At 31.2% G+C, this 20,363-nt stretch overlaps 2 protein-coding genes across 2 annotated transcripts; one reads left to right on the top strand and one right to left on the bottom strand.

Moving 5' to 3' along the window:
- Positions 1-1,224: 1,224 nt before the first annotated feature.
- LOC114309645 (protein NUCLEAR FUSION DEFECTIVE 4) lies at positions 1,225-12,093 on the top strand. The gene is made up of 3 exons (XM_028255435.2): positions 1,225-1,758; positions 10,175-11,100; positions 11,393-12,093. Exons 1-3 carry the CDS (start codon positions 1,324-1,326, stop codon positions 11,865-11,867), a joined length of 1,836 nt encoding a protein of 611 aa, XP_028111236.2. The 5' UTR covers positions 1,225-1,323; the 3' UTR covers positions 11,868-12,093.
- A 396-nt stretch (positions 12,094-12,489) lies between these two features.
- On the bottom strand, positions 12,490-14,309 carry LOC114309646 (UDP-Glycosyltransferase superfamily protein). The gene has a single exon (XM_028255436.2). The coding sequence runs from the start codon at positions 14,041-14,043 to the stop codon at positions 12,562-12,564; it is 1,482 nt and encodes a 493-aa protein (XP_028111237.2). The 5' UTR covers positions 14,044-14,309; the 3' UTR covers positions 12,490-12,561.
- Positions 14,310-20,363: the final 6,054 nt, after the last annotated feature.

Raw genomic sequence — 20,363 nt, 5'->3', positions numbered from 1 at the left:
AATAAAGGAAAATTTACACTTAAAAAAAAAAACCTTAAATTTTAATCTTTGTAACAAAATACTATCAAAAAAAAATCTTTTTAACAAAATAAATTATGAATTTTTAATTTTATCAATTTAAATTTTAATCTTTTGATTTGTTCTCAATCTAAATTATTTGTTTATTTTTGTTAAGTAAAAATAATGAAAAAAAAGTATTTTAGTTATTAAAATCAATAAAAAATAATATTTTAGATATTTTTCGTACATTTATATTGAGTATAATGATTAAAATAATTTTTTTGTCAATTTTACTTAATAGTTAAATGATTTAAATTGAAAATAAATCAAAAAAATTACGATTTAAATTGACAAAATTAAAAGTTTATAGGCTTAAATCTTTATTTTTTTATTATAATTTTTTCTATAATAAATTATCGAATAATTCACAAAAAAAATAAAATAAAAATATTGTGATTAAACGAATTATGAAAGAATCTACATTCAAAATAAAACTAATCTATAAAAAGCCAGAATTATATGTGTACATATATAAGGAGAGGCTTCTTTTTAGTCTATTGTGTAAATTAGAGGGTATTATTGAGCTTGTAGGACTTATTATAGGTTCCATTTTTATAATTTGAAGCGTCAATATGTAGAGCTTGTCAAATATTTCATGCCTATAAAAAATTATATTGATCAAATATCTAACAAAAATGTGTTCCGATCAAGAAGCTACTGATATCCGATCAATATAATTTTTTACAAGCATAAAATACTTGATGAGCTTTACACATTAAACTGTTCGAATTATCGAAATGGAACCCGTGATAAACCCTATATACATATACTGTATATGTCTAAATTAAGCATAAAACTATTAATATAAATGGATAAATTTTAAATACACTCTTGAAATTTGATTAAAATACAAATCGCCTCCCGTGATTCTGGAAATTACATTTCACCCTATGAGATTTCTAATTTTATAACAAATCGCTTTTTTGTTAACAAATCATCAAATCAATTAATAATTTTTAATGATATTATAAATATGTTTCAATTAATAATTTAAAAAAATTTATTATTATATAAGAGAACAATTAAAAATTTTTTTTAATTAATTTTATTAAATAAGAAAATTCAACAATAAAATATTTATAATTTTTTAAACTATAAAAAATAATTTATATTTTAGACAAATCTCATGATATTTATAATTTACCCTTAATAAATTAGATTTTTACAAAACGAAAAGACAGTAAAGAAGAGGAAAAAAATTGTCAAATTTCCGAGTCACCATCGCAAAGAGGTGAAAATCGAGTGACGGTTTATAAATGAGAAATGAGAACACGTAGAGACATTGACAAACACACCACCACCAACAACAACCACCTTCCTGTCGCCGGAAACCACCGTCACCGCCGCCGTCTTCCTCCGTTGGGGGCGGCGCTGAGGGTGGTGATTCGAATGGCGGGTCAGTCCCGGAAGTGGATGATCCTGGTAGCCACTATATGGATCCAAGCCTTCACTGGAACCAACTTCGATTTCTCGGCTTACTCGTCGGAGATGAAGGCGGTGTTGGGGATCTCTCAGGTTCAGCTCAACTACCTCGCCGTGGCCTCCGACCTCGGAAAGGTGTTTGGGTGGTCCTCAGGGCTCGCCTCCATGTGGTTGCCCTTGTGGGTCGTCTTGTTCATCGCCGCTTTCATGGGTCTCTTCGGATATGGACTTCAATGGCTTGTTATTCGGAACATCATTGCCTTGCCTTATTTCGTGGTTAGTTACTCTCTCTCTCTCTCTCTCTGTGTGTTTGCTGATTTTGTGCAATGATGATATTTCTGGAATGAAATGGGAAATGGGATTTGTGGGCAGGGTTTGGTTTGGGATTTTCGATGCTTAATTTTGGAGAATTTTCAACTTATTTTACACATATTTGATTTTATTTGAGTGTGCATGTGTATGTATGTGTATATATATATATATTTGATCTGAGTCTGTCGTTGAATGTGGGTGTTCTCTGTTTCTCTATTAAAAATGGATTTCATGATTGTTTTGATTCCGTTTCATGAATTAGATTTATGTTTGCTCTTCACGCTTCACGCCTCTTGCTCTGGTTTTCCTTCTTCTTCTCCTTTTTTTTTTCCCCAATAATTTTGGACTTTTTTAAGTTCATGATCTTTAATAGTCAATCACAATTTTGATTTAGGGTGTTTGGCAACCCATACAAAATTTACTTATTTTTTTTGGATTTTTTTATCTTTTGTAAAAAAAATCCTTTTATGACGAATATGAAAAGTAAATTTAAAAAAAAAAAATTCAAAAAGATTGAAAAAGCCAAAATAAGAAGGGAAAAAATTGTTTTTTTTTTTTCTGTTTGAATATTTTTTTATAATTTTAAAAAAAAATTAACTTTTGGAAACTGAATCTAGAAGATTAATTTTTTTTAAAAAAATAAAAATAGTCCAAAAAAAAATTTGTTATGAAATAAACAAACTCTAAACACCGAAAAAGCTAGAATGCCTTTACTCTTAAATTTATTCCTTATTAGGAGGACCATTATCTTGATTTGTGTAGGAATTAAATGCCTAGGACACAACTTGAGTTGAATTTTTGTTCACACGCTAGTTTAGTGTATTAATAAAGTAACTTTTTTGAATTCAAAATAATTAAATTTGTAATTTTAAGTAAGTTTAATACATTTTTTTAAAAAATTAGATTCATAACGTTAAAACAATTACATTTCGTATTTATCAAAGTGTGAACAAATTTAAATTGGATATTACCTATTGTTATAGGGATTTTTATTGATAAATCTCATTTAGAAGTGTTTTAATTCAAAAAGTCTATAAAGAAATTTATTAACACATTTAGTCCCATGTATATATAGTTTTATTCCATAAAGTTCTTTTTCTTGATTTACACTCTTTTTTTACACTCTTATGCCATTATATTTAATTTTGATACCCTTACAAATATTTTTTGAACGATTAGCAATTTTATGATGTAAATATTCATATTTTAACATTCACATTAGTAAGAATGTAAAATTGGCCCGTGGCCCGTGGGCGGTCCGAAGATCGCCCCGGGGCCGGGGCGGGCCCAGTCCGTTGACAATATGAATATTCACATTGACATGTTAACATTCACATTGATAGAGGTGTAAAATTGCCCCGTGGGCAACCTGAAACCCGCCCGTGGCCCGTGGATTGCCCGGGGCGGGCCTGACCCGGCCCGGCCCGTTGACAATGTAAATATTCACATTAACATATTAACATTCATGTTGATAGGAGTGTAAAATTGACCTGCGGCACGTAGGCGGCCTGAAACCCACCAGCGAGTCTGACCCGACCCAGCCCGTTTACAATGTGAATATTCACATTGACATGTTAACATTAACATTGATAGAACTGTAAAATTGGCCCGCGGCCCGGACCGGGTTCGACTTGTTGACAATGTGAATATTCACATTGATATGTGAATGTTTACATTGATATAAGTGTAAAATTGGCCCGCGGCCCGTGGGCCACCCGAAACTCTCCCGTGGCCCGGGGTAAGCTCGTTTGGGCCCGGGCCCGAACCCAGCCCGAGAACTTGGGCTAGGACCTGGGCCATCACTTTGAAGCTCGGCCCGCATAAGGTCCATTTAAGGCTCGGCCCGAGGCCCGGCCCGCCAGAGGCCCGATGTCTTTTTTGTGAAAAATAATAAAATTTTGGAAGAAAAAATTAAAAAGAATTAAAAAAAAAATGGCGAGGTTCACCTAAGCTCGACCCAAGCCCAAGTCTAGGCCCAAGCCCCTTGGCTCGACCCACCGGGACACCCAAAGCCTGAATACCTTTGTGCCAAGGCTAGGGCCTAGGCCTAATTTTTTGGCCCATGGGGCGGTCTGGCCCGGCCCGATTTTTGGCAAGCACCCACGAGGCTTTACATGGGTTGGCCCTGGCCCGGGGTGGGCTGAACCCCTACACATTGATGATATGAACATTCACATTGACAGTGTGAATATTCACATTGACGATGTAAACATTCACATTAGGGGTATTTTGGTAATTATGTCACTCATAGGACTTATTGAAATATAAGAAAATAATGTGGACTAAATGGAACATAAGTAGATGAAAAAGGTATTTTGGTGTTCTTACCTCAAATAGGAACATTCACATTGATGATATGAACATTCACATTGATGGTGTGAACATTTACATTAACAGTGTGAACATTCACATTGACGATGTGAACATTCACATTAGGGATATTTTTGGTAATTATATCACCCATAGAACTTATTGAAACATAAAAAATAAATGTGAACTAAATGGAACATAAGTAGATAAAAGGGTATTTTGGTCTTCTTACTTCAAATAGGTCCTAATGGAATAGTCAAAAAAATATGGGTTGAATGGAATAAAGCTATTAGAAAAAAGATTTATCAAAAAAGCTCCTGTTGTTATATTATATTTTACATCTTTGTAAGTGAATCTACCGCTTTGGATGGAGTGATTTGGAAAGAATATAAAGAAATGCATTTAGGAGTAAAATTTTAGGACGTTTGGACTTGCTAGGTCTATTTTAAAATTAATTTTGGTAATTTAAATCTCTTTTTGACTTATTATGTAAAATATTTATATAAAAAATTAAGATAATTGGATATCGGTGGTTATATGTTTGAATCATATTTATTTTAAATAAATTGATGATAAATATAACTTTAAGAATAACCATGTATTTTTTGTAATACAAATTTAATTCAAATATATTATCTCTGGTCATTTTAATTTGTTGCATAAATATTTTAGTCAACAGGTCTTAAAAAATAAACGATTCAAATTATCAAAACGAGACCTATAATGAACTCCACGAATCCCTCAAGTTCTTTTATGTTAAAATGTGGACATAAGAAAAAGTTAATCATTTTTAAAAAAAAATCATATCAAATGATTAGATAAAGTAAAGAAGAAATGAGATGAAATAAATTGGATGTTTGGGAATTAGGTTTTTTTTTTTGTAAGTTTTTTTAGTTGTAGGATATTATTAGAGAAATTTTTTTTTGTGTTTGAGAAGATAGTTGGGTTGTTTTGTGATTTGATGTGATATTTGTGAAAGAAAAAGTGAAATAATTACAAGATTTAATGTAATATTTTATTTGGATTTGTTTTTTTGATTTTATAACCAATTTGTCTTTTAATGAAAAAAAAAAATCAAAAAACAAACTTCCCAAACAGCGCTAAAAAAGAAATACAAATAAACTCATTTGTCTTGTAACTATTATTTTAATATATCTCAAAAGATGAAGAGATTGAGAGAGAAAAAAATTAATTATTATTTTTTATAATATCAAAATTATCTTTTTAAATATAAGAAAAATAAAGAAAATGGTACCTATAAAAAGTTATTTTGGTAATATAGTACAAAATAATTTATTTTTTTTTATTTAACTAAAAAAGATAAGATAAAAATTATTATCTTTTTTATTTATCCAAACAAAAAAAAAAAAAAAAAAAAAGAAAGTGCATTCTTTTCTCTTCTTTTATTTCCTCTCTTCTCTTATGTATCCTTTCTTTCTTTTCTGTGGGCTCCCAAACATAAAAACACTACTACACATCCACATTTTTTAGTAAATTCACCAAGAAAAATCAATCTATGATTCAAATTTACTCACATTATACCAAGGTGATTTGGAAACTTAAGATTTTATCCAAAAAAATTCAAAAAATTGTTAAAAAAATTTATAAGTCCAAAAGTTACATAAAAAAGTTAGATCCTTCATTTTTTTTTTTTCTGTTGTTTATATATTTTTTCGTACAAAATAAAAAAGTTATTTCCAAATACTTTTTATATTTTTATCTCATATTTTAACAAAAAAATTGCTAAAATAATCACTTTCTAAACAAATCTTATCTCCAACACACAATCTCATTCTCCAAAAAAAAAAATGTGAAAAAAATTTATGGTTATTGTAAGGGGAAAACTCTTGAAAGTAACAATTTACGTGTCATTATAATATTTGCTCTTTATAAAAGGGCTTTCTAGATAATTCTAAAGAGTCGGGTCGTGAAAGAACATGGACAAAGGCTGGGAGTCTAACTGCATCTCACTCAATAAAAAAGTATTCACATGCTCACAAAATTGATTAATTATATTGATCATATATATTCTTTCTAAATGCATCTCACTCCATGTCAAATTTTAATTTATATCCTAACCCTTTGTTGTATGATATTTTTTAAAAAATAGTTTTTAAGTTCCCTACTCATTTTAAGGAAATTCTATAATACATACTTATTTGGGGTGTATATTATATGTTCTAATTATGACGTTTATGACTTTTGTATATGATCTATTATGGTATTAATTATGATTTAATTTATTCATTGTAATATTAGTTATGATTTATTGTGATATTGGTTATATGACATATTGTGATTATTATTTTAGTTATGATTTAAAAAATCGGTTATGACATATTTTTTTTTAATTATGACCAAAAATAATTTAATATGACATTTGTGATACACACCCTTTTGAGGACATGTATACTAGTAGGAAAATATGGATTGTATACTATACATACCTTTTTCATTCTTTCTTAATCATAACTAAAAATAAATAAAAAAGTCATAATCAAATATCTTAAAATAGTGTCATAATCAAAGAAGAAAATTAATCATAACTGAAGAAAAATATAACATAATTAAAAGTACATATGATATGAGATACCCTCAGTAAATTTCATGATCATAAAAGTTGTTGCAACAAGAAAGTCACCCTGTAATGGGGTCTTTTGGGAAGTGGGTTATAATCCACTTCCCAGATTATAACTCACTTCCCTCTCTCACAAAAAGTTGATTATGATCAGCTTTTAACCAAAAAGCTTGTTATAATCATCTTCTCAAAATAGCCCAATGACTGGACATTGAATGATTCTAAAATTAAAGTAAGAATGTGTTTTTTCAAATGATATTCGTGTTTTGAAGTATTGACACTTCAAAAAAAAAAAAGTGTTGTGTTTGTGTTGGATACGTGAATATTTTTTAGACACACAGATACCGCGGGGACACGTATGGAGCACGTGACATCGTGTATTTCTTTATTTAATTAATTCATTTTTAGGGAACATGATGGGGACATTTTAGGGACACACTCAAAGTTGTCTTTTTCCTCATTTTCTTTAGTGTTTCTGTTGAATATTTATTATTTTTTTCTTAGATTTAAATATTTAATAGATCATCTATAGAAAATGATATAAACTGTAAGTGTTAATTTAACAATTTTTTTTATTAAAAAAAATATAGAATTAGAGTTATTTTTTTATTAATATTGATTGTTTGTGGGTGTAATATTAATCTATATAGCAAATAAAAATATATTAAAACATATTTTATTATTGTGTCTCTGCTATGTCTATGTCCCTGTTTATTTAAAATTATCGCGTGTCGTGTCCGTATCCATATTTATATCTGTATTTTTGTCCGTACTTTTTAAATGAATAATATTAGGGACCTCAAATATTTTACCAAATATTATACTAAATATCTCACATAGGTGTGGAATCTCAAGCCCCCACATAGTGTGGATTTTATGTCCATGTAAAATATTTGATAGAACATTTAGTAAAATATTTTAAACTTTTAATATTACTCTTTTCAGATACTTACTTTCATTTTGACCCGGGGGTGGGGGGAGAAGGAAAGAACCAAACTCACTCATGATGTGCGTGTCATATTATATATATGGAAAATGTACTGCACATATGTCACAATTATACGTTGTGTCATGTCGGTAGAATATATGAAAACCGGAAAAGTTATATAACTTTGCTACAGACCCCTATGACCCCTAGCAGTCCCCCGTTCGTCCAAATCACCAAAAAAAAAAAAAAAAAAAAAAAAAAAAAAAAAATTTTTTTTTTTTTATCAATGGGAAGCCTCCATTCATGACCCCCAGTGACCCCTACCGGAGGTCTGAGACATTTTTCAAAGTTATATAGTGAGAAAAAAGTATTTTGAAAAATATTCAAAAAATTAAATATATGGAAATGGTTCAAATTTGATGCGGGGTGAGTTGCACTCAAAATAAATCTGTCCACACATTTTATTTTTTTATTAGTTTTTATCTAAATGCATTCCATTATTGCTATATTGAAAAATTCCTAGTCAAACTCGTTTGAAATGTGGATTTTTGGTTAAATTAATTACAAAAGCCTCGTTTGAAAATAGGTTAATTTAATAATTTTTTAGTTATTTGGCTAAACATGTAGGTAAAAAAAATTTATATGTTTGGCATGACTTTTTGGCTAATTACGAAAAGATATGCAAAAAGTAAAGAGAAAAGAGAATCTTTGACTTTTTGGTATGAATTGTTGGCTTTTTGGCTAAACATGTAACTTTTTGACTTTTTGGCTAAAAAGGTATGTCCCCAAACGGGGCTAAAAGATAAATAAGTTGAAAAGTCAATAAGATAAAATGTTATATCTAAATCATGATCATTTTATTTTTTTTCTCATAAAAGTCAAAAAAAATCAAAAAAGTCAACACAAATGAACTTTTTAACTGGAGTTAAAATAGCCAAAAAAGTCAAACTGTATTATTTAATGTGTGCATTATGTATTAGTCAACCCCCTACTAGTTACCTACCTAAAACAGCCCCTACTAGTTAAGGACTATAAATTTGATGCATTTGTAAAATTGATATTGCATTTCTAACAAATTACTAGTATTAGGGGATGTGAGTGATACTTTTTTATTTATATTTATTTTCGTTTAATGGAGTTCCATCTTTGGCCTCTTCTTCATAATGGCTCCCAAATTTTCACTAAGCATGTATAAGACACTGGTTAATATATAGGACTGTATTTGTGTAAAAGTGCACCAAGCTAAATGTAATGCAAATGTTGTTGTCCATTTCATTATCCCAAATTTTCTCTCCTTTCATGTAATTATTTCTGTCCCATACCGTGTCATAACTATGTACTCTGAATAGAGATAAAAGTGTGATTGTTTACACACTCTATTACGTGCATTAATTCTGTGAAAGTAGTAAAACTGTGCACATAATTAATGCATAGAATATAGACAATGTGTGTGACTTACACCATTGTCTCTATTCCTTGTACCAATTATGTGCAAGTAGCAAAGCTAAGCAGCATTTGCATTGGCATAAAGAAACTTCAAGAAGCTGCTAAAAATATATATATAAATAAAGAAACCTCAAGAAAACTGACTTGGTGATGTAGGTTGATGTAGGTTGATAGAGTTTCTCATATGGTTTCAATTTTGAACAAACACTGCGTATTTATTGAATTTAATATCTTACAAGTAAGTGCCAAAGGCATTAAAGGTAGTTTGGGATATGCCACAACTATATATCAACATCATTGTGCCCACTTCGTTTATTAGTTTATTATGCTACCAGTATCAGCACCGATGACTCATAAAGATTGATTGTTGCCTTCTAATTTATTGGAGTTGTTAGACCCTTCAAGTTTTGAATTTGTAGAGACCAAAGGGTTGGTCTAGTGGATGAGATGTTCCTTTACCTGGCATAACGCCTGAGTTCAAGACTCATGATGACCCGATTTTTAAAAAGAAATGTAAATCTTTCATCAAAATCTTTGATCTTTGTCCTTCATGATTTGTAGTACATGTAACTGGGCAATTTTTATTAGTTACAGTAAGCTCTTTCATGACTTTTCATTTGGCAATTCAACCAAAATCCTTGGTTTTCTTTATGGGTTTTGCTGGCTGAAATGTTAATTTGATTAAATTGTTCTATATCAGAAAAATGTGGTAGGTCCATGAAAAATATATTAACTTATCTAGTCTCACATGAAAAGAATGTTATGAGATAAAGTCTCTTTTTTTATTTATTTTTTTATGATTTATGACTGTTTTATACGTTTTAAAATGTAAGAATATCAAGTTGTTTATTGCATCATAATCGTTTTTTTTTTTTTTCAGTTGGAGATCATGTGTGACTATCACGGAATTATTTTGAAATCTTATAATTTTGATATAATGCGAAATTTCACAATTTTGCAAAATGTTCATCCTTTTGAAAGTGTGAAAGTAGTATTTCCAAATTGTAAATAGTTTCAAAAGCGAAATTTTAAAATTATGAATTTTTATAGGTTTGATATAATGTGAAATTTTGCAATTTTGCTGTCAATAAGAACGGTTATTCTCTAACTTGTGACAGGTATTCCTTCTCTGTTTGTTGGCTGGATGCAGCATTTGCTGGTTCAACACTGTCTGTTTCATCCTCTGCAATCGAAATTTCCCAGCTAATCGACCCCTTGCAATCTCTCTCACTGTGAGCTTCAATGGCGTAAGCGCAGCCTTATACACCCTTGCTGCCAATTCAATCGCTCCATCATCCACCCAACTCTACCTTCTTCTCAATGCCACCATTCCCCTAATCACCTCCATTGCTGCTCTCATCCCAATTCTCCGCCAACCCCCTCTCAACCCCCTCCCTCCCGATGCTGTTCGTCGTGACTCCCTCATATTCCTCCTCTTAAACCTCCTAGCCGTTGTCACTGGCATCTATCTACTCTTCTTCAATTCAACAGACGCCTCAACAGCCCATCTCCTATTTGGCGGTGCCATTTTTCTCCTCATCTTCCCCTTATTCATCCCTGGCATTGTCTATGCTCGTGATTGGTTTCATCGTACGATCCATTCAAGCTTTCGCCTTGAAGGCTCGGGCTTCGTTCTTGTTGATGTTGACGATCTTGAGTTGCACAAAGAACTCATTACCCGCGAGACTAGTAGTTTGGGGAATGGGATTGCAAGTGTTGTTGATAGCATTGGATCCACCTATGGAATGACTGGACTGCGTGGTGGAGGGTGTGAAGGGTGTTGTGAGAATGTGATGGAGAAAGACCGGTTGGTGATGCTCGGGGAAGAGCACAAAGCACAGATGCTGGTTCGAAGGTTAGATTTTTGGCTATACTACATTGCATATTTTTGTGGAGGTACAATCGGGCTAGTGTATAGTAACAATCTTGGGCAGATCGCTGAGTCACTTGGACAAGGTTCTAAGACCTCAACTCTGATCACACTCTATTCTTCATTCTCCTTCTTTGGCCGGTTGCTTTCTGCTGCCCCGGACTTCTTGCGTGTGTAAGTTATCCAACTTTCTTTCGAATTCTTTTGAATGCCATAACAATGAGTAAAATTGATAAAATTAGACCTATAATGAATAAATTAACACAAAAAACAAATTACACATGCCATGTAACATGTTTGACATGTGTTCTGATATGTCAATTTTTGAAATGTGTCCAACCCTACTATGGTGACTGTAATGGAATTTTCGTGCTTCATATATTTGCACGAAATCTAATCATAGAATCTAACGCAATCCTCTTACATGATATTTGATAGAACTAAACAAGACCTTTTATTTGTGCAGGAAGGTCTATTTTGCAAGGACAGGGTGGCTAGCCATAGCATTACTCCCAACCCCGATCGCCTTCTTCTTGCTAGCCATATCAGGCAGCGCCACTGCGCTCCACGCAGGCACCGCCCTGATCGGGCTGAGCTCTGGCTTCATATTCGCAGCAGCAGTCTCAGTCACATCAGAGTTGTTCGGTCCCAACAGCGTTGGCGTCAACCACAACATCCTCATCACCAACATCCCTGTCGGATCACTTGTCTATGGCCTCCTCGCCGCCCTAGTTTACGATGCCAATGCGAGCCCGAGCTTTCAGAGCATCGTAGCCGATTCTGTGGTGTGTATGGGGAGAAAATGCTATTTCTTGACGTTTGTATGGTGGGGATGCATTTCTGTGTTGGGAGTAGGATCGAGTGTGATGTTGTTCTTGAGAACTCGTCCTGCTTATGATCGGTTTGAGAAGGATCGGATTTCTACTCAGCTTGATTTATGATTTAATAAGTTGATTAAGGTTCAAGTAAACATTCAGAGAAGCATATAAATTGTGTAGAGATGTTAATGTTTAATTACTGTGTCATTTGATATTAGATCTCACTTTATATACTCACTTTTTAGATCCAGTAATGTGTAAAAAAGATGATTGATTAATAATTAAAAAAGATGTAAAAGAAAATTGCATTAGATATTTTAATTGATTGTCATGTGTATTCGAAAAGTTAGTCTAACTTTTATATTAGAATAATAATGTCTTTTTTGTATTTACTCTGTATAAATAAAATTGAATAAACAAGTTTTCCATAAATAGAAAATAACATAGTGAAAGGAAAAATCCATAATTTTTGTATCGCAATAAATCAAACCGAAAAAATAAATAAAACAAAAAGTAAACTGCTCACAATGAAATAGCAGAGAAGATCACTCAGAATAAAATAACAGAGAAGATCACAGATAGAAAACTAGTTGAAACTTTTTAAATAGATTTCGTTCACACTATTTAAAATTTACTTATTTAATTTTAAAATTTTAAGAACTTTTTAAAAAACTATATATTGTTGTTTCACTAATGTAATTATATCATGTTATATAGTTAGGATATGCATTAAAGAAAAAAAAAATTGTATGGTTAGAATTTTTCATTGAATAACAAAGGCATTCAAAAATTACAAAAACCATTAAGAAACAAAACCTTAAAACCTAGGGTAGGAACAAAATGTTTCATTCTTGATACAAAGAAACAACCTCTCATAAGCCGAAGCCATTTTACGTGCAGTGAACATGGAAGCTGCATAACTCCGGCAAGCCTTCCCCCTCCTGCTCAGCCTCTCCGCCCCTTCTGCCACCACCGCCTCCAACACCGCCGCCAACGACTCCACATTCGGAGCAAACATAAAACCAAACTCATCATCAACCACAATAGTCCCTTTTATGCTCGGAAACCTCGAAGCCATCACCGGTTTCCCACTCATCATGGCCTCCATGAGAGTTAAATCAAGTCCCTGAGGCCTCAAAGTTGGGTTCACAAAGATATCAATAGCATTGTAAAAAAATTTCAATTCAGATGGTTTCATAGACCCCAAGACTATGACTTGGGAACCCAAATCCTCGTATCGCTGCCCCCATGGTCCCGTTCCGGCGACCACCAGGTAGACATCGGGGTGGCGGTTTTTGAGCTTGGAAAAGGCTTCATGGAGGAGTGGGTGGCCTTTGTCTTTCACTAGTCTTCCTGCTACACCAAGAACTAAGCTTGCATTTTGTGGGACCCCTATGGTTGATCTAAATTCAAAACCTAAACTTGAATTTTCTTGAAAGTCTTCTTCGTTGACTCCATTGATGATCACATGAACTCTTTTGCTTGGGATTTGATACACATCTCTTAACATTTCACCACAACTGTCACTTATAGCAACATGGTGTTGGTAGTTTTTGAAGAATTTGATTTCATTGAGTACTTTTGGGATCACCCCATGTAGGCTCTTGTTGAATTCGGGCGAAATTGGCTCCTCAGGCCGGCGAGCCAGGTCTTGGTAAATCGAGGAATGGACGCTCTCCAGGGCTATGCCGTGCCACGAGACAGCGAGGTTGGGGAGGTTGCGGGCTAGCCAGTGAGGAAGTGCCACGCTTTCTGAGTGAACCACGTCGAACGGTTGGCGGTGGTTCTCTTCCTCGAACTGCTCCCAGGCCTTGTTGTAACGCCACCTCCCTGGTTCACTGCCCTCGTGGCAGTGAATGATGGGAGACAAAATTGGACCATCCTCGACCGTAGGATGATCCAATTTAGTCAGGCTGATGTCATTTACTGGCGATGTGAAGACATGGACCTCGTGGCCACGGTGGGCTAGGGTGGTGTGGAGGGTATGCGCATGACGCTCCATGCCGCCTGGGGTGGAGCCAATAGGCCATTTTCGGGAAAAAACTGCGATTTTTAGTTTGACCGGCGGAGGGGTGGCATCGGCAAATACAAGGTGGTTCCAGGCGAATTCGGCTGTGCGTAGATCGCCGGACCAAGCCTTGGATTGAGTGGAGAGAGTGGTGCAGTTGGAGGTGGTGGGGGTGTGGAGGAGGAGGAGGGCTGGGATGGTGAAGAGGACAATGAAGAAGAGAGTGGTGGCTAGGCTGGATTGGATGGAGATGATAGGTTTCTTGGGCTTGGTGGTGTTGCTCAAGGCCATTTTTGGTGGTTGTGATCACAGAAAGAGGGTAGATATCATAGATGAGATGTGTTGTGTTTGTGTTGTTTTTTCTTGGTTTTGATTGTGATCATGTGTTGTGTTGGGTAAGTCTATGAATTGTGTAAAGTTTTCAAAGTTGGAAAGTGAGGAAAGTGTGGAGGCTTGGTGTTGTGGGGGTGGGGAGGTAAACACGCAGTTAGGCAGGTGGGGATTGAGTTGGAGTCGTTGCTTTAAGTGCATTTCTCACGCCTCACGAATAAAAGTGGATTCATAGTGCCTAACATTTTGTGACTTGTTTTATGGGCAATAATAATAATACAAACAACAATGATTCATCACATTAAAAATATCACCTCTAATAGCACTAATGCATTAAAAAAATAAAAAAAAATAAAAAAAACACAACTCCAAGACCAAAACATCACATCATTAATGACGGGACCCACTGCCACCTAATTAGTGGGAGCACTAATTAGTGCTCCCAAGCATTTTTCTAATACAAAAACGAAAATCTAATTGTACAGTTCTAATTCATTTTAATTGTAATCCTCGTCACCTTTGAAATATTTAAGTGTGCATTTTTTTCTTTGCACCTATCATTAAAATAAAATAAAATAAAAAAATATGCAATTAATTACTATTTCTTTCACACAATCAAAGTCCTATTCAATCAATAGCAATATTATATGCATAGAAGGCACAAAAACTCTCACATAAAAGTATGATATACATATGTGAGACTTATGTGGAAACCATCCTCATGTGAGAGTTTTTATGCATAAATTTTTGGTGTAAATAATATTTTTCTCCGATCAATGACCATATTGTCTCTTTTTTTTTTAATGACCTATTGAATATTATGATTATTACGTTATCTTACCGTATTTCATATACTATATAACATGTTATATATTATTGTATTAACGTAATGATAACATATAATACGATATACACAATATATGATAAGATAATGTGATTATTTCAAAAAATTTTAAAAAAAGTACACACTGTGAAATTATAATAAAATATCAACAATTTAGCTATTAGCACAATAGTATTCACTTTGGTCAAAATAATGAGGAATTTTTCATTGTGATGATATGTACATTTTTTAATAATTTAATTACATTAATATTGACTCTCCTCTTCTTCTTTTTTTAAATTTGTGAAGATGTAGATGGTTGCTTTTAGTTTCAAAAAGTGCCAAGTTAACCATTATGGCTTCGAATGCAAATTTTGACTAAAGAATTACATTTTGGGGGTGCATTGTGTTCGTAATTGGATTTGAATCTCATGCACTCTCTTTATCTCTCTCTCAAGTGCTTGTTTTGCTTGGCCTCAAAGCACTATATACGACTTTTGCTTGCTCTCTTTGTAAGCTCCATTTTGTGACTTTGCGTATGGTTAACTACTTGTGCCTTTTTGTTTAAATTTAAAAAAAAAAAAAAATCTATAAATCACATGATGGAGATTATACATTTGGAGGAAATGGTTTTCCTAAATGTTTTTTTGGGGGGCCTAATTATGACATATTATACCAAACAATGTTCAATTTTCTTTGAATCTTTTTATCTCTCTATCACAAGCTATTTTATGATAGATTATACCGGCCAATGTGTTCCTCTTTTTCTAAATTCTTTCGTCTCCTTATTTCAATACACTTTTGATCATTAAATTAAGTAAAAATATCAAAATACTTACATGTTAAGCCATAATTTAATAAATGAAAATATATTAGGACAAAAAGATAAGATCTCATGCCAGAAAACCCTCTGCCCAGCCATGACCTCCCAAGCCTGATTAATGATTGGATTTGACTTTTAAGCCTCTAATGTAATTATGAATAGATTTTACAAATAAATGTATTATGGATTTCTTATCAGATTTTATTATCATTACATAAAAATAATGGTCCTACATTAATTTATTTTCATTTATGGGAGCTTTTTTTAGAAATTATTTTGAGAGTTTAACTTTGTGCCGAAATGCAACTTTTTCTCATACCTTACGTGGCAAACGTTGTAATTATTGAAAAGTGATGTTTGAATGGTTTTAAACCAAAGATTCTTACCTCATTTAGGAATTGATTATTTTAATTAATTTTTTTGATTCTCTTTAAAAATATGTGAAAAAAATGAAAAGAATAATATAATAATTTATAGTAGCTTTTAAACTTTTTTTTTTTTTTGACTATTTCAAATTATCTACTTTTAATTTCTCAAAAATTACAACAAATGGGCCAAAATGCCAAATACAACTATGGTCCAAAACATTTAAGTAATTGATAATAGATTGGGCCGGGCTTTAGATTTATACACAAGACCAGCCCGCAAATAAAAACGGGCCTATAAAATCCCTAGCAAACTTGACTGACCAGGACTAATTTGTTTGACTGACTTGAGCCGTACCAAGCAAGCCCAGTTATAATGGTCATCCTACAACAACATTGGACTTTAGATCCCTTCAAACCCAATTTGTATGGGCCCTACAAAACCCAACTAAAACGAACTATTTACGGGTCATGGAGAGGACCCATGGGTCACATAAGCAACGTTATTCAAATCCATGAGATATATCCATATATATTGCGATCATTCTTTCCGATGTATCCCAAAAAAAAAAAAAAAAAAAACACAATTGCAATAGTGTTATGGGCACATAAAAGTTTACAAAATACGTGTAAAAAAAAATCAGTGTCTAATTTAAATTATTATGTACTTGAGTTTGTAATCAAGTGGTCATGGAAAGTATACTTACATGTCATGATAACATCTCAGATTCAAGTCAATAGAAAAATATTAGCCTGTGTTGTAATTTAACTATTAACATATCAGCATACTATCTTTGTTATAAATAAATAAAAAACACAAATTATTACGAGTGTAGTTACAAAAGTATTTTAATTTTATTTGTAAATGTCTTTGTAAATTTTTTGTGATTTGTTTGGGTGTTACAAATATTTCTCCCTCATGAGTGTTTTTTTTATTTTTATAAAAGAGTGTCATATCTTCTCTCAGGTTTTTTTTTTTTTTTGCGTTTAGGAGAGGTTTGTCTAACATATTTTTTAATCCAGAATTATTTTTCTTGATTAGGTTAAGTTTAATATCATTAAGATTCTTATTTTTATTCAACTTAGTAATGATATATAACAATAATTCACTGCCTAATAGTGAATGTCAATTCGGATCCAAAAAAAAAAAATAGTGAACGTCAAAAAGATCCTATCACGTGCCACTTTAATTTACAGTCATAATACATCCCGAAGTAATAGATGAAAAATTAAGAATGTATTTAGGCTCTGTTTGATATAAAATTTGATTTGTTTTACATTTTTATTTTTATCCATTTTTCTTCTTTTCGCTGGTATATAAGGAAAATGAGATTGGTAACTCACAAGCCTGGTAAGAATTTCAATATCTCAATCTTAATTTTTTAATTTTTTTGTTTACAAAAAAAAATCTCAACATTTATTAATTTCTCTTAACCCGTAAGTCTTTTGGGGGATTTGATCAAAACTCTCTCACAATAAAATTTTAATGCATTAAGGACAAGCATAAAAAAAATTCATTGAAAAGTTCAACAAATATGATCTATCAAATAAAATCCAGGTTGATTATGAAATTCTTAAACAGTAACATGTTATTTTATTTGACAGTAACATGTTATTCTGTCTTATAGTAACATGTTACTTTGTCTGACAGTAACATGTTACTCTGATTCACGGTAACATGTTACTCTGGTAATATTGTCCAAAAAAAAAAATTTACTTTATTCTTACTCAATTATGTGTTTTCTCCTTAAGAGGTTTATGAAACAAAATAAATTGGGATGCCCTTTTCACTAAACAAGGGTCTAATAGTGAGGTTTTGGCTAAATTTTTCAAGCTTTTTTTTACTTTTCCCATACCTACTGTCGCACCATTTTCAACTTCTCTCACACACTATGGTTAGTGATGAAATTGTTAAATTATTTTTATAAAAAAAATCTAAAAAAAATAATTTGTGTATTAAAAAAATCTAAAATAAATATAAATTTTTATTAAAAAATAACATGTTGCAATTGCAATAAAAAAAAAATTACATTGTGCATTTCATTAATAATGCTCAAAAAATGTGTCAAGTGTTTGTGTAAAGGCTTGACACGTGTCCACTTTCAAATTATCAAGTGAATATTGATGAAATCAAAGAACCCAACTTTAATGACTAACAAATATTACAAACCGACCATTGAAGCCTAATAACTATTGATTAATAGAATTCAACATTGAAAGTTCTCAAGCCACATCTTATTGTTTTCTCAAATGATTCATTTTTTTTGTTCATGCATTCATTTTATTGATAGAGAATTAGACATGTGGAAAAATGAGAGACATTAAAATTATATATTGAGTTATGTAATTGTTGTGATGAATAATGAATGTTGTATTCATTTTCTATGACGATTTATCTGGTGATACCTCCAATTAAAATATCAAGTGTGCTTCTACATCATCATTGAACGTTTTTTTTTTTTTTTTTTTTGAAACTTTGTCTCACAATTGTTTAGGTTTTGTATTATGAAATTTATTACATCGATATTTGCTAAAACTATTAGATGGACCTAATACAAGAAGTGTAGACTATTTCAATGTCATTATTGGGTTTAGAAGCACAAAAAACATATACAAAAGGTATATAAGTAAATAAGATTTTACAAAATTTATTTATGAGTCTCACTTATTGAAAATCATATAATTCATTGATTTTTTATATTATATTTTATGTTTGATTTTTGTATTTTTTTTATATAGTTTTTTTTGTTTTATTTAAAAGTTTATTTTTAAAAATAAATAAATGAATAAGTAAATCATTTTTCATTTTAAACAATTTCATTTTTTTTATTGTTTATTTTTTCTTAAAGTAATTTTAGTTTTGGGCAATTACTTACTTTATATATATATATATATATATTGCAATTTTGTTCATTTTAAGTATATAATATTTTCACTAATATACTCGAAGATGCATTATAAAAAAAATATCATGCAAAAATCAAGTAAAAAGAAGAAAAATAAATAAAACAATACAATAAATGTGAAGCAAAGATCAAAGATCAAAGATCAAAACTCCCAAAGCAAGTAAGTAAACAAACAAGCAAGTAGAATATAATGTTTAACAATAGACATTTAAAAATTTGTAACAAAATTTTATAACTTTCCCTTTTACTAAGAAAATTCAATTTGGTACTAACTAAATAAAATGTTTTTAAATTAATTTTTTTTTTTAAATTTGAAATTAAAACTATAGTAAATTTATGTAAGTATAATTGCTAATTACATTTTTTACTTAATGTATAATATTATATTGACTACCTTTTTGAGGTTTATTTTTTTAAGTATTTATATAGAAGTAAGCAAAATGTCGTTAGGAATTAATTTAGTTATAAATTTTGCCCATACATTATTTTGTAAATTTTGAATAAAAGCAAACATAAAATAATTGATTGAAGATATATTGCATTTGTTATATTTCTTTTTCCGTGTGCCCAAAAAAAAAAACATTTAAAAATTACAATTCACATATATATAAATAATTATAAACACAACTAGTGCATAGGGTGATTCTATTTCCACATACTAATTATTCTCAATATACATACTTAATGAACACTTTCTCAGTACACACATTATAAAAATATATAATTTCTCAATACACATCTCTATCTTCCAATATTACCATCCTTTTCAATTTTAAAACCCTAAGGCTATGTTTGGTTTTAATTTTTGATTCAATTTTTTGAAATTTTTATGAGAAAAATATAAATTAATTTGACAAAAATAAATACTAAAAAAATATTTTTACATTTTAAAATTTTTTTACCCCTAAAAAGATGAAACCATATTGAAATAAGAATTTTATTTTATTTTTTTTTAAAAAACATATTTTAAACTATACCAAACAGAGTCTAATTGTGTGTGATATTTTAGAAATAGGGTTTGAGTAGAAGAAAATGAGGGTATTATGGTATTTTTATTATAGGATAAAATTGTGTTAATGAAAATTTTCATTAAGTGCGTGAACTAAGTGAAATTAGTGTGTGGAAGTAGAATTATCCATGAAATTAGTGTGTGGAAGTAGAATTACCCATGAAATTAGTGTGTGGAAATAGAATTAGCCCTGAGGTTTGATTAAAATACGAATCACCCTTTGTGGTTTTGGAAATTACATTCCACCCCCTGAGTTTTATAATTCCATAACAAATCGCTCATTTTATTAATAAATTATCAAGTCAATTAATAATTTTTAATGATGTTAAAAGTATATTTCAATTAATAATTTAGA

This window comes from Camellia sinensis, chromosome 13, assembly GCF_055761805.1.
Source record: "Camellia sinensis isolate YWXY chromosome 13, ASM5576180v1, whole genome shotgun sequence".
Classification (NCBI taxonomy): domain Eukaryota; kingdom Viridiplantae; phylum Streptophyta; class Magnoliopsida; order Ericales; family Theaceae; genus Camellia; species Camellia sinensis.
Note: the sequence above shows the minus strand (reverse complement) of the source record. Positions and strands in the feature narration are given on the sequence as shown.

Bases quoted from the DNA above. Each gene is read 5' to 3' on its own strand.
- LOC114309645 (XM_028255435.2), top strand. From the start codon at position 1,324: ATGAGAACACGTAGAGACATTGACAAACACACCACCACCAACAACAAC. The intron at 1,759-10,174 runs GTTAGTTACTCT...AACTTGTGACAG, and splicing joins TTGCCTTGCCTTATTTCGTG to GTATTCCTTCTCTGTTTGTT. The intron at 11,101-11,392 runs GTAAGTTATCCA...TTATTTGTGCAG, and splicing joins GCCCCGGACTTCTTGCGTGT to GAAGGTCTATTTTGCAAGGA.
- LOC114309646 (XM_028255436.2), bottom strand. From the start codon at position 14,043: ATGGCCTTGAGCAACACCACCAAGCCCAAGAAACCTATCATCTCCATC.